General features: G+C 38.8%; 3 protein-coding genes across 3 annotated transcripts; 2 read left to right on the top strand and 1 right to left on the bottom strand.

Annotated features, from left to right (window-relative positions):
- The first annotated feature begins 2,843 nt into the window (after positions 1–2,843).
- Positions 2,844–3,621, top strand: thrsp (thyroid hormone responsive). The gene has a single exon (XM_083984627.1). The coding sequence runs from the start codon at positions 2,924–2,926 to the stop codon at positions 3,341–3,343; it is 420 nt and encodes a 139-aa protein (XP_083840753.1). The 5' UTR covers positions 2,844–2,923; the 3' UTR covers positions 3,344–3,621.
- On the bottom strand, positions 3,322–5,453 carry ndufc2 (NADH:ubiquinone oxidoreductase subunit C2). The gene is made up of 3 exons (XM_083984628.1): positions 5,192–5,453; positions 4,534–4,677; positions 3,322–3,911 (listed from the first exon to the last, which is right to left on the bottom strand). Exons 1-3 carry the CDS (start codon positions 5,328–5,330, stop codon positions 3,862–3,864), a joined length of 333 nt encoding a protein of 110 aa, XP_083840754.1. The 5' UTR covers positions 5,331–5,453; the 3' UTR covers positions 3,322–3,861.
- An 822-nt stretch (positions 5,454–6,275) lies between these two features.
- rab30 (RAB30, member RAS oncogene family) lies at positions 6,276–11,326 on the top strand. The gene is made up of 5 exons (XM_083984576.1): positions 6,276–6,419; positions 8,579–8,677; positions 8,770–8,853; positions 8,948–9,131; positions 9,620–11,326. Exons 2-5 carry the CDS (start codon positions 8,585–8,587, stop codon positions 9,868–9,870), a joined length of 612 nt encoding a protein of 203 aa, XP_083840702.1. The 5' UTR covers positions 6,276–6,419; positions 8,579–8,584; the 3' UTR covers positions 9,871–11,326.
- Positions 11,327–12,840: the final 1,514 nt, after the last annotated feature.

Below are 12,840 nucleotides of genomic sequence, written 5' to 3'. Positions count from 1 at the left end.
GCTATATGGGCTTCTTGGTTTGCTGTACTGTCAGGCACAAAGTGAAAAACTGAGTGGGCTGTTTCAGTCCCAAATGTGTTGGACGGATTTGAAATGATTTGTTATTCACATGTGAAAAGATTTATAATTGAACACTGAACATTTGAATTAATATTATAATTCAGTTTAGCCCTGTCTAAGACAAGCTGCCAAACTCACCCTGAATAATTGATCAAGCTTCTCCTAGCAAGCATTTTGGTCACTCCCTTACCAACAAATGACATAATCACTGTATACTGTAAGGGTGTTAAAATATTAACTCTATGTTAATCTATAACACTCACTGAGATTGTTCCAGGTTTTGTGTTGTTGCTCTGCTTGAAAGCTACACTGTTGGATGTATAAAAATGTGATGGTACTGTATGTGAGGACAAACAACTAAATGTAAAACTATCTGTCATCATTGCTGCAATAAGGTTACATTGTTGCCTTAAAAAAAATAATACAATGGTTTTGTTAAAAACAATTGTCACAATTTACTATGATTCTTCTATTTTTGCCTGATTATGATACAAGAGAAGATTTTTGATGTTTGTATCCACTTTGCACAAACTATTTTTCCTCAGTGTATGTCTTAAGATTTTCTATGGTAACACCACAATTTACAATTTAGTTGTTTTTTTAATGTACATTTACTCAATTTGAATTGAAACAATACTATAGCTGCACTACATCCACATTCAATAAGTGGAAGGCGGTCAGATAAAGAAGTACACTGAAAGTGCATAAGTGCTGGTTAGGCATGTTAGGGTGATCCGAAAGACTAAGTGGTGTCCCTGCTAGCATACAGTTTCTTATTCCACCATCAGAAAGCCTCACTGAGTAGATTAGTAGGTGCAGACCTAGAAGTCACTCAGGGCAGGCATTCATGATGTGAATTCGATTTGGGTGAGAATTGATAGCCAGTGCAGGTCAGTTTGAAGTGGAGTGACACATTCTGGACAATCTGTTAGGGTTTCACAAAGTGTGAAGGGAGGCCTGCCAATCTAGAAATACATTTGTTGAGGTAGGACATAACCATGGCCTGGACCAAGAGTTTTGTGGTGGACTGAGTCAGGTAAGTGGGACAACTGAAAAAAGACCTTCGTAGCCCAACTTTGGTTGATGGCACAGAGTTCAGTCTTGGAAAGTGTTTAGTATGAAGGTGAAATTTCTTCATTCAAGAAGATATGTCAAAGAGACAGACAAGAGATCCATGCAGGGACAGTGGGATCCTCTGGCAGGAATGACAAGTATGATGGTGTGTCACCTGCACTGCGAGCAGGTACATAATTGCAAAGAGAAGGTGTCCCATAGGATAAGGACATTTGCTGTTGCCATGACAAACTGAAGGAGTTCCCATTGAGATGAGATTCAAACCATTAACTAATGATGGCTCCAGCAACTGGAGTCAAGAGCAGCCTGTGGCATAATTTCATGTGAGAAAGAGATGTATGTATGGTATGGTAGCAAATAGTGCCATACCAAACCATAAAATAAAAAATATATATTAAATAGCCTACATAAAACTATATTGTCACTTATGTTGTGTGAGTGGCACCATTATTTGTTGGTCTGTCAGTAACTGATGAATGCACTGATTGACCATTTCCTGGCCATTCAGAGAGCTCAAGGATGCCATCTTGTGGACGCAGCTGGAGGAAGTTCAACTCATCAACTCCAGTCCATTCTTTATTGTGGATTAGCCGCCTATGGACTGGTGTTGAAAATTAGCACTTGTGCTAAACACACTCAAGCGAAGCATCTGGTCTGTCCACTGGAACAGTCTTAATGTATTTGTGATGTCCATATCAAATAAATAAACATAACATAACATAACATAGCTCCTTTGCTTAGTTGGAAAGTTTTATTACATCCTCAATTTATGAGGGGAAAAATAGCATTCTTAAGCGCATATTAACTGGACTTTCAACAGGATGCAGGGTCTGTAACTAATGGGGTTTAGAAAACCTGGTCAAATTCATCACTCATTCACTTTAGCGGCAGGTTAATTCCAGCATGATTGTTTCAAACTACCAACATACTGTACATTGCTGCATGCAAATATATTCTAAATCCCTCCTAATCCGAGGAACAGCTATCATATTCTAAATGATAATCTTTACCTTTCCTGACACATACTTGTATTTTGTGTCTGAGGCTGTGTTCGACAGACTGTCTGCAGATCTTTTTTTTTCATTTGTGCAAAATCACTTCTGCACACACATGAAAGAAATGTAGCACCAGCTATTCTTTGGTTTAGAGAGGAATCAGACCCCAAAATAAATGTTTGCACCCAGGCATATTTGGACCCTTTTCATCCAGTGTTTGTGTCCCTCAATTTTACAATGGGATAAGAGTAGATTTCCCTATTTTATTTTATTTTTGCCTTGCCTTTGCAGCATTACTGCACAAACAATCAGACATCATAAGAACCTGAAGTTCAAGCCTAGTATAAAGTTATTTCCAAATCTAAACACAGGTGACCTTGGTTTAACACTAAGGTTCTTTACCCCTGGCCAAAATCCATACCTCTCAGCTCTTCTTTTAAATCATTCGATATCAAATCATGCTATCCTTTCTTACCAAGGCCATTCAAACAGCTATGTGCATGGTTAATGATTTGACATTGGCTCATTTTGGGCACACTGGTCAGACATCATAATGAACTCAAGAGAACCTGAAGGTTGTGTAAATAAAACAGAGATAAGGAGTTTGACTCCACATAGCACCCAAAGTGTTCCTAAATGTATCGGATGATGCAATTGCGTAACTGCACTGATCAACCCACTCATGCTGCTCATCATATAAATTCCCCAACTGCTCACATGCCTTTGCACTGCACTCTGCTTCCTACTGTCCACCACCACAGCACAGGAACAGCTGACCACATCCAACTGGAACCATGCAGTCTGCCGAGGCCAGATTCAACAGGAACAGCCTTCTCTTGGCTCTGAAACGATACAGCACAGCTGTCCGTGACATGGAACAGACCATCCTTCTGCCGAGCCTGCTGCGAGACGTGCCCACTGATGAGGTGTGGGACACTGAGGCAGCAGAGGAGTCATGTGAAGACCTGTATGGAACCTACCTGATGCTCAAAGCCATAAAACACACAGTGGAGAGTGGCCTGACTCCCTTGGATGACCACAAGACCAAGAACTCCACAGTGCTGGCCAAGACCCTGGAGCCTCTCCTCAACACCGATCCTGAAGCCCTCTTCTGCTTCCACCTGAAAGGACTGTTCTCTGTGATGAGCGACCTCACCAAGAAGAGTCGCAGTCTCACTGAGAAATACAAGGACATCATTGGAGTTGCAAATTAACATGTCAACATGTGTCGACGCCAAGAAAACATCAGGTGTTTGTAAAAGTGTGGTATATGTAGCAAAGTCATCTGAACATCTCAAAGGTCTGAATTGTTTACATTAAATGACCCAATGTTTCTAACATTGCAAATATAGACAAATATGCACAACCAAAACTGGTTATTTTTGTCTCCATTTGCTCACTGTAATAGCCCATTGGAAACCATTGTTTGAAGATACAACAACAATACTGTACTACAAAAATACTGACTGAATAAATTATGATGAAAAAATAATTGTGTTCTACGATTTATGGCCACTGTTTTACACTACTTTCACACTACAAATACTATTTTGACAAAATCAGAGACATTCAGGCAGAAATTGTCGGCTTTGGGTATTTTCTTTTTATTTACATAGCTCTATTTCACATAATATATGACAGAAAGATTTCACAAAAGGACCACTGAAGACAGATGGCAGTCTGCAAATGTTTTCTCTCCACCTCCCTCTTCCATCTCGCAAGGTACGAACACTTAGCGCACAGCATGGAAAGGCTCCACAATGTCTGCAAAGGTCTTTTTTTCTGGTGACAAAGAACCAAGAAAAAACAAGTCAATTACACACTTACGTAGGCCACTTTTTTTTATTTTCTTTTACCTCTAGCTGTTCTGTGAAATTTACAAATGTCCTACTGCATGCCAAATACCAGCATGGTGTTTTGCATCCTGATACCTGATCATGTTTAAAGATGCTGGTTTGTTGGGAATGCAAAATATATTAACAGAACACAACTGACTCTTCACAATACAATAGAAGCACATACACTTCATAGGAATAAAAAATATGCAAATTTAACAAATTAAAACATTAATGCGCTGATACAAAGTGGTCATATGCTAGTAAATGTGGTTGTTTTTGATTTAAAAAGAAAAAAAAAGAGCACTCTGCTACGACCTTTGAGCATCCACTCCTGTGTGTTGAATGAAAGATCAACCTGCCACCTATGTATTATGTGTTAGTTGTTCAAAGTACAATCACTGATGTCCAGTATGATTTGCTTGGCTGCACAGACAGTTGGATTTAGTGGATTAATCACTATGATGAAAGATATGAGGTTGCACAAAAGTACAATGAACATTATAAACAAAGCATTGGAGTCTTGTACCCTCCATATGTACGATGAAAAATCTGAACCATTTCCTTACCCTTTGCTGCAAACTCCTCAGGGTGGAGTCTTATATACTCGCTCATATCCCGATCAAGTTTGGCGTAAGTGTAATTTTCATATTTGGTCAGGTGGTAGCCAATGAACCATCCAATGGTTGAGAGCAAGACTTGTCGATGGACACCTGAAGACGTCAAATAGGACAGATGGTAAGACTGTGGCAACACAACATGAATGACAATGTTTTTCAATGAATTAATGATTTTGTTATTAAATGTGTAACAAAAAGTTTTCATGCCGCACTTCACCTAACCCTGACTCCCTACGAATAAACAACACCGTTCACTACAACAATTAAATAAAGAATAAGAACTGCTATTTAGTCTGCACATGTAAACATGTATGTTATTTAACTTGAGACAGGCGAGACACAAATAAATGAAAAACCGCATGCAACTATCATAACATGACAAGCTAGCGTAACAACGTAAGTCTGCTGGTCTGCTGCAACATAGTCTCGCTCGCCAGACCCTCTTCCAGAGAAGAGGCTGCAACACAACGTGCTGATTCTTTACAAAATACATGTCAAGTCATTATTTTTCATTTCCCCCACCATTTTTTGCTTTCTTGCAAACCCCCTCCCCTTTCTTGCTAAGTGGACAAGTAGAGTCTGACAGCGAGCTAACAAACATGCTAACCTGATTTCAGCGGCGGCCTGTGGTTAATGGCATTATGAAGCAGCGCGGAGCACCAGCCGACCCCGGCCAGCCACAGAGAGTTCCTGTTGACGATCCCCGGAGGAGGGAGAGCCTTCCCCTCGGCTGGTATCATGCCCATGGCGAGAAAATTTCACCTCAATTCAGATTATTTTTGTGACCTCCCGGCTGTCTGCTCCTGCTTTCACAGAAATCACCTCCGGTAGGAAATCAAGGACACGCTGTGCAGCAGTGATGAGCCGTCCGGGTGGAACATTAAAAAGAAACGCTTTCGTTCCTAGTACTGCGTTTCCTAGCAACCCGGGACAAAACTTTGCAGGCGATAACCATAACCCTTTGCTTTATTACGCTGTTGTTTTGATTATTCCTTCTACAGAAAATGCTTATCAATAAACGTTAAACGGAGTGTTAAACGAGTCTCTCGGTTTAAGTGGCAGTAGAAGGTTTCGGTCATACAAATCCATTATCAGTAACTTAGTAGTGATACTGTTACAAAATAGCCTACTAGCTAAACTAACGGTTATGGCATAATATCCGAACGGTATGTTCTTCAGTTAAACTTGATTGAATCTGATTGGAGGAATATCACTTTTCTTTTTTCTTTTTTACTTTTTTATTTATTTAAACCTTTATTTCGAACATGTAAGGTAGTATAAAAAACTGACAGAAGAAAACAAATAAAATGCTCGAAAGGGAGTAGGCTAGCTGGGCTAGGAAGAAGTAAAACAAAACAAAACAAAAAACCTTATTATGATCATACAAAAGTAAATTCTGCCTTTTGCTCTATTTTTATGGCTTGTCTGATACAGATTATTTATGTTTTTGTCAGCACCCTGCAAAATTAATCGTAGGCATACCGGATGAAAATCACAAAATCAAATCAAAGTAGGCTACTTACGTTTTAAGGGAAGTGTTAATGTGTTAGGAGCAATATAATACATCAATGGTTAGGAGTAGATGCACCAAAGATATTCAATAAATGGTTTATAAACCGTCTTTGGATGCACTGAGTTAGTTTGCATGTGAACTGATGACATCATCGAGTGCAGTCCTCCTCCTCCTTCTCCTCCTCCTCCTCCAACAGACAGGCTGCTGCTGAGGATACACAGCCAGAGGAATAATGCCCTTCCCAGCGCAGGCTTTCCCCGTTTGATGAGGTGACCTATGCATACCAAGTAGTTTAAAGTCCGGGGACATCCCCGTGTTTTTGGTAAGTGCAAACTATTTCCAGGCTCGACATACAGGCCTGACTCTGATTTTTCCTCTTGCATCTTCGGATAGATAGCTGAAAATGGCTGGAGTCGCACGGTAGCTGCTAGTTGCTACTGTTGCTAGCTTCGCCCTAATGGCTTTCAACTCAGGAGGAGGATCGTGGAGCATTATTGGGAAGAAGCGTACCGTTAACTCAGATTAATCCTGGGCAGACTGTGGTGATTTATTTTTGATTTATTTATTTATTTTACCTTGCTTTACTAAACCAGACAAAATAATGAGGAATGAAATGAAAAAAGAAATGCGACACATGAAAATTTTGCATTTATATGCAAGCGTTTCCAGCTGAATTAACCCCTAAAATACGATATGCTCCACCACATCAGGGTGGGAGATCCACACCGCCTCCCAAGCAACAGTTTGATTTCCTCTAAACGCTTCATTACGGGGAGATAGCCTACTTGTTTGTAACACAGCTACAGGCCTCATTCAGATAACAGATGTAACGGTGCTGCAGAGACTGCAAATGTCCATGTTACTGTCCCTGTTTACATGCGTTCAACATGCTGCTGTGTGATGTATGGATAATGACCAAAAAGACAGACACACATTAAAATAAATAAATAAAATCTCTCTTACTAACTCCTCCTCCTCCTGATGCACAGCTCCTTAAAACAGCAGCTGGGTCATTATCAAAATACGGTGATTTTCCGAGTCAAAAAAGTAAAAAATTTTAATTCAATTTTCACAAATTTAATTTAGTGGGAACTATTTATTAGCATGTTGACCATGTTACCAACTATAATGGACAACTATAATATTTTTCTTTTTTTTTCATCTATCAAACGTATTGAGTTTTCTGTCATTGGTGTTACCACATGGTAACACCAATGACAGTAACACCAATGACAAATATCTATAAAAGGCTAATTACACAAAATAGTGTCCAAGCTAGCTCAAAGCCAGCATGAGTTAGCACCTTAAAATCTATAAATTATACTTATTAAACTGTTTTTTTTCCATAAAAATATTTCATTATAGCGCAAATCAAAGTAACACCAATGACACAAAAAAAGAACCGCACTGAAAAATGACATTTTAATTGGAAATATCTTACCTTTTACTCATGAAAGAGACACTCACAATGTATTGTCTTAAATGACTCTTTTTCTTCTTCTTCTTTCTGACCTTGCAAGTTCTCTTACATATTCTTAACCTTTCAAAATAATGGTCTGTGATACCAGTAACACCAATGACACCAAATCGAAGGACAGAATTCTTTTAAAAATATTTTTATTATTAAACAGCCAATTTAGATTTAATTTTATTCATATATTAAGCCCAGTGTTTGCTCATTATTGACCACTTTTTTTTTTTTAAACAAAAAAGAGGAAATATTTTTACACTGTCCAATAGCGTTGAACCATGGCAGTGGGACAAGTGTTTTTTTAGGTACAAAGGAAATTAAAACTGAAAAAAATAAAACAAAACAGTAAATATATAAACTGAAATTATCATCATCATTTAAAATGGTTTTAAATTACATAATTTTGGTTTAATGTGGATGATCTTTTTAAATTTTCAAGCATTTGTGTGTCTGGAAAGTGCAGGGACATGTTTTTCACCGTATTTTGATAATGACCCAGCTAAGCAAACACATTCATATCACCTCTTCCTATGAAGAATATAGCCTAGGAAGAGGTGACATAAATATCCACCGTGTAACTGCTGTTGTTCTCATAGCCTACAAATGTGCCCAGTGTAAAGTGTAAATGATGTAGGCTACAGTACACACCCAAAGTAATGCATTTTATCACATCATCAGCGTCACAGACAGGTTAGTGTTGTCACATCAAATATTCATTTATTAACAGAGACTTTTGTGTTTAGTGAGCAGTTGGCTAAACTTACCAGTCAGCTTGTGTTAATGAGCCAAATGTGAGCTCTGACAGACATTTAAGAGCAGAGCCAGGACTTACTGACGTGTGTCAGTGAAAATTTTCTAGGTCAGATGTCAGTTATGATCTGATGCTGGCCTGCGCACCAGATCCACAACAGTTTAGTTTCACCACTGTCCAGAAGTACAGTTTTTGTCCAGATTGGATTACAGTGCATTTGCTCATCTCCCTTTTTGTTTTTCCTGTTTTTATTTTACAGTTTAGCATGAGCATGGAAGATTATGACTACCTGTTCAAAATAGTTCTGATAGGAAATGCTGGAGTTGGGAAGACATGTCTTGTCCGGCGCTTTACTCAGGTTTGTATTTGTCTGTGTTTCAGACTTTGGAGTTATTACACAATATTAAACTGTATTCCAGTATAATACAATATAATATATAATTATTTCAGGGCCTTTTCCCACCTGGACAAGGGGCTACTATTGGAGTAGATTTCATGATTAAAACTGTGGAGATCAAAGGGGAGAAGGTCAAGGTAAACAAAGATTTCATTTTTTTTTGTCCATAGAAAACCATGTTCTGTGATAATCTGGATGGACTCTTGCTCACTTTGAATATCTGTTTTCCAGCTGCAGATATGGGACACAGCTGGACAGGAGAGATTTCGCTCCATTACTCAGAGTTATTACCGTAGTGCCAATGCCCTCATTCTTACGTATGACATTACCTGTGAGGACTCCTTCAGGTGCCTTCCAGAGTGGCTGAGGGAGATTGAGCAGTATGCCAACAACCAAGTGGTGACTATATTAGTCGGTAAGAAACTTTTACTTGACGTTTGCTTCAAAGACTGGTGAATCTCTTTCATCATCACACTCTTTGGTCTTTGTGAGGAAGCAGAATAATGTGCACTATATTTTACTCGATCTGACCTGGTTTTCTGAGCTCCCATGGACGTAAGCATGACTTACTGAGCACTTATCAGCGGTTTCTTAAAAGATTTGCAAAAAGCAAGTTCTACCTTTGTTAACGTACTTTTTATTGTGCGAATTCTCTGAAATGTCTGAAATCATTTTTGTCTGGGATAAAGGCTCTCACATCTTTTGCTTTCATCCATCCATCCATCCATCCATCCATCCATCCATCCATCCATCCATCCATCCATCCCACACACGCACATACACCCACTCCACTTCCAGCAGGCTCATCCACATCTACCTGCTGTTCAGAAACACAATCTGTGTTGTGATTCAAGAGGCCACATTCTAACTTGTTGATGAGACAAATGTGTGTATGTCTTCCAGGTAACAAAATAGATCTGGCAGAGAAGAGAGAGGTTCTCAGACAGAGGGCTGAAGACTTTGCTGAAGCCCAGAGCATGCTGTATCTGGAAACCTCAGCCAAAGAGTCTGACAACGTTGAGAAACTTTTCCTCGACCTGGCCTGCGAACTCATTCGAGAGGCCAAGCAGAACAAGCTGGATAACAATGACACTGCCCCAATGCCCGGCGAGGGTAAAACCATCAGTTACTTGAGCTGCTGCAGCATCAATTAGAGAGAGCTCAGCCTTCTGGCCATGGTAAATGAGTAGCCATTGACTGTAGAGGGCAGATGGCCGAGCCCCAATGCCTCCGTCCCTCTAAGATGGCATAAAGCCACTTAGTTCTGTCATTTCTAGTCCCATGCCTTTTTTAAGCTATACAGGGGAGATAGTCAACTTTAGTTTGGCCTTCCAGGAACAAGCATTTTAAGATGCTGCCATTATGGAGAATATTATCCTCAGTGCAACAGGATGTAAAGTTTGTCTGCCTGATGCATCCAGGAATATCGAGTAGGGCTCCATTTCATCCTTTCATGGTGAAATGGCAGAATTTTTCCTGTTTGGGTTTTAGGCTCCATCATTGTCATTAAACATCAGTGTTCACCAGCAGTATTATGTGAGTGAAAAGCTCTACCAGGTATTTTGTTACAGATATAAGCAAAGCTGACAAAAAGCTCCACAATCATAGGAGGTTATCAATCAATGGTAACAATATGTTTACACACGGTATGTATTTGAGATTACCAAGATGGTTCAAGTTGCAAAAAACAAAACAAAACAAAAAAACAACTTTGCAAACTTTCCCTGAAATCCGTTGCACAATCATTTCTTTCCCACCAGTTTCCTCTGCTCTGTGAACTGCATACAACACTATTAACTTAAATAATTTCTGAGTAGTTATTTGCACCTGTCATTTACAGACTGTGAAATATTTGTTCCCAGTAGAAGGTTTTTACTTGCTGCTAAAATATGTTTTTATGTCAGATAACATCAAATTAATCATTCATATAAATACTACATTGAAATTGTATTCTGTGACGCCATTGTTTTTTTTCCGTACTTGCAGTGCTTGCGATTAGTCAGTTGATTTAGTATGAAGCAAGTGGAAAGGCTTCTTTCAGTCATCAATAGAAATTATGAACGGCTTAATCACCATTTCTTTGTGAGTTGTTACTTTTACCCATCAACGTGAATATTTCTACCTTTGTTGGTGCTGTCTAGCCATGAAATTGTATGACTTATTTGTTTGAAGCAGTTTGTTCATGTAGTTTTGTATATGACTTGTTGTATTTCATATGCTTTTATCGTGAAATTTGATTGTCCAGCATGTTTTGCCATAATTTGTAGTGTCTAACTTTATCTTTCATATATTTGCCATAACTGTAATGTACTGTATTGCACAATGCCATATACTGCACACTTATTTTTATTGTAACATTTTGTTTTTTTGTTTTGTTGTACAGACTCGTAGTACATCTTGGCACTTTGCTTTTATACTTTTAATTTTCAGTAAACCCTTTGTACATGGCGAGCATTTTGTTTGGACTTTTACCTTAGACTTAACAGCAGTTACTTACTGGTAATTCCTTGCATCCTCTTGTCAACACAATATGGGAAATACAAAGGAAAACACTATTGGGATGTTGTGCTTCTTTTCCTTTATGTGTACAAAATAAACCCTAAAATTACTCTGTACATTAACATTAAAAAATTACACTAAATATATGTGTTATATGTTATTCCTTATGGACAACAACTGTACAGTAAATCATGCATTTAAGTTATAGTACTATCAGTTGTTTTTTATGTATCTTAAGTGTAAATTAAGGTACGCTATAAAATCTGCTTTGGTGCAGGTGAAGTTTCATGAAAATTGTGTTTTTAATGTTTCATCAGATTGCATAATGTTTGCTTTTATGCAGGTGGAGAGGGGTCTCAGTGGACCAGTTTGGTGCAAAGAAAACACCTCAGGTTTACACTCTGGTCTTGCCAACCACAAATCAGTAAATTTTTCATCCTCTTTATTCCACTATTAGTATTAGAGTTAACAAGCTTTATCATTTCCCATTTAAGTTTGACAGTGAATGGTTTGGCAGCACCTAGTGGTGCTGATGGTAATAAACCAAGACCTACATCTCTGGAACCTCTTAATTAACACAGGTGCTTAATTACAATCTGTGGAAGAAGTGTATGTTTCAGGTATTTTTGACTGGTCGTGGTTTTGTTTGCCAATTGGGTTTTATTGATTTAAAAGCATTCTGTCTTTTGGGGGGCGTTTGAGGTTTTGATTATACTGCCAACAACACAGTCTGCCAAAGGAGTTTAGTCCCTCAGCACCAATTCAAACCTCTGCACCACCTGAACAACTGTAAGCATCAGAGCAGAACACAGGGTGTTTATCATATCACTATGTCTGTGAGCAGGTAATCCCAGTGAGTTCATATCTTGTGTCGATGCCACAATAATAATACATTTATAATAAATTTGATTTGCTCAAAGATGCTTACATAAAAATATCGACATATCAAAATATCAACACAATTAAAATCCAGTTTAAAAAGGTGTGTTTTTAGGAGTGATTTGAAGGTGTGGGGGTCTTTACAGTCTCTGATAGGTTTGGGGAGTGAATTCCAGAGGGTGGGGGCAGCAACGGAGAAGGCTCTGTCCCCCCAAGTTCGGTGCTTGGTCCGAGGGGGTAGGGCAGGCAAGGAGGTTTCCTTTTGAGGATCGGAGGGCACGGGAGGGGGTGTAGTGGGGGGTGTTTGAGCAGCTTCACATAGCAATTATGACAAAATTTCACATCAATGATTATCTTAGTTGATAATAGACAACAAGGCAATCTGAAACTTTTCTAAATGATGGAGGTATACAGACATTCAAAGTGTTTCTGTAATAAGAGGCAAGAGAAAACAAGTGAAAAAAGATGCATCTCCAATAAATACATACTGTCGGGGCATACTGATTAACAAGCGTCATGTGTGGTGCATTTTTAACCAAAGCACTTCGCATTCGTTATCCCCCCTAAAGGAAATGCAATCTATTAGAGTTTCTCCCTCTGGCAGCTCATTTTTTAAAATATGAAGACTGTTTGTTTGTTTCTTTGTTGATTTCCTGTGATAGATGGGCGGGGCCCTTACTACAGTCACATCCAAAATACTCTGATTTCTTTTGCATCATCCAGTCTAATAGTAATAATTTTATCCC

Source organism: Trachurus trachurus, assembly GCF_905171665.1.
Source record: "Trachurus trachurus genome assembly, chromosome: 13".
Lineage (NCBI taxonomy): Eukaryota > Metazoa > Chordata > Actinopteri > Carangiformes > Carangidae > Trachurus > Trachurus trachurus.
Note: the sequence above shows the minus strand (reverse complement) of the source record. Positions and strands in the feature narration are given on the sequence as shown.

Excerpts from the sequence above, each read along its gene's own strand:
- thrsp (XM_083984627.1), top strand. The coding sequence starts at position 2,924 with ATGCAGTCTGCCGAGGCCAGATTCAACAGGAACAGCCTTCTCTTGGCT.
- ndufc2 (XM_083984628.1), bottom strand. The coding sequence starts at position 5,330 with ATGGGCATGATACCAGCCGAGGGGAAGGCTCTCCCTCCTCCGGGGATC. Across the intron at positions 4,678-5,191 it reads CAGGCCGCCGCTGAAATCAG|GTGTCCATCGACAAGTCTTG; the intron begins GTTAGCATGTTT and ends TGACGTCTTCAG. Across the intron at positions 3,912-4,533 it reads TGAGGAGTTTGCAGCAAAGG|AAAAAAAGACCTTTGCAGAC; the intron begins GTAAGGAAATGG and ends CTTTGTCACCAG.
- rab30 (XM_083984576.1), top strand. The coding sequence starts at position 8,585 with ATGAGCATGGAAGATTATGACTACCTGTTCAAAATAGTTCTGATAGGA. Across the intron at positions 8,678-8,769 it reads TTGTCCGGCGCTTTACTCAG|GGCCTTTTCCCACCTGGACA; the intron begins GTTTGTATTTGT and ends TAATTATTTCAG. Across the intron at positions 9,132-9,619 it reads AGTGGTGACTATATTAGTCG|GTAACAAAATAGATCTGGCA; the intron begins GTAAGAAACTTT and ends TATGTCTTCCAG.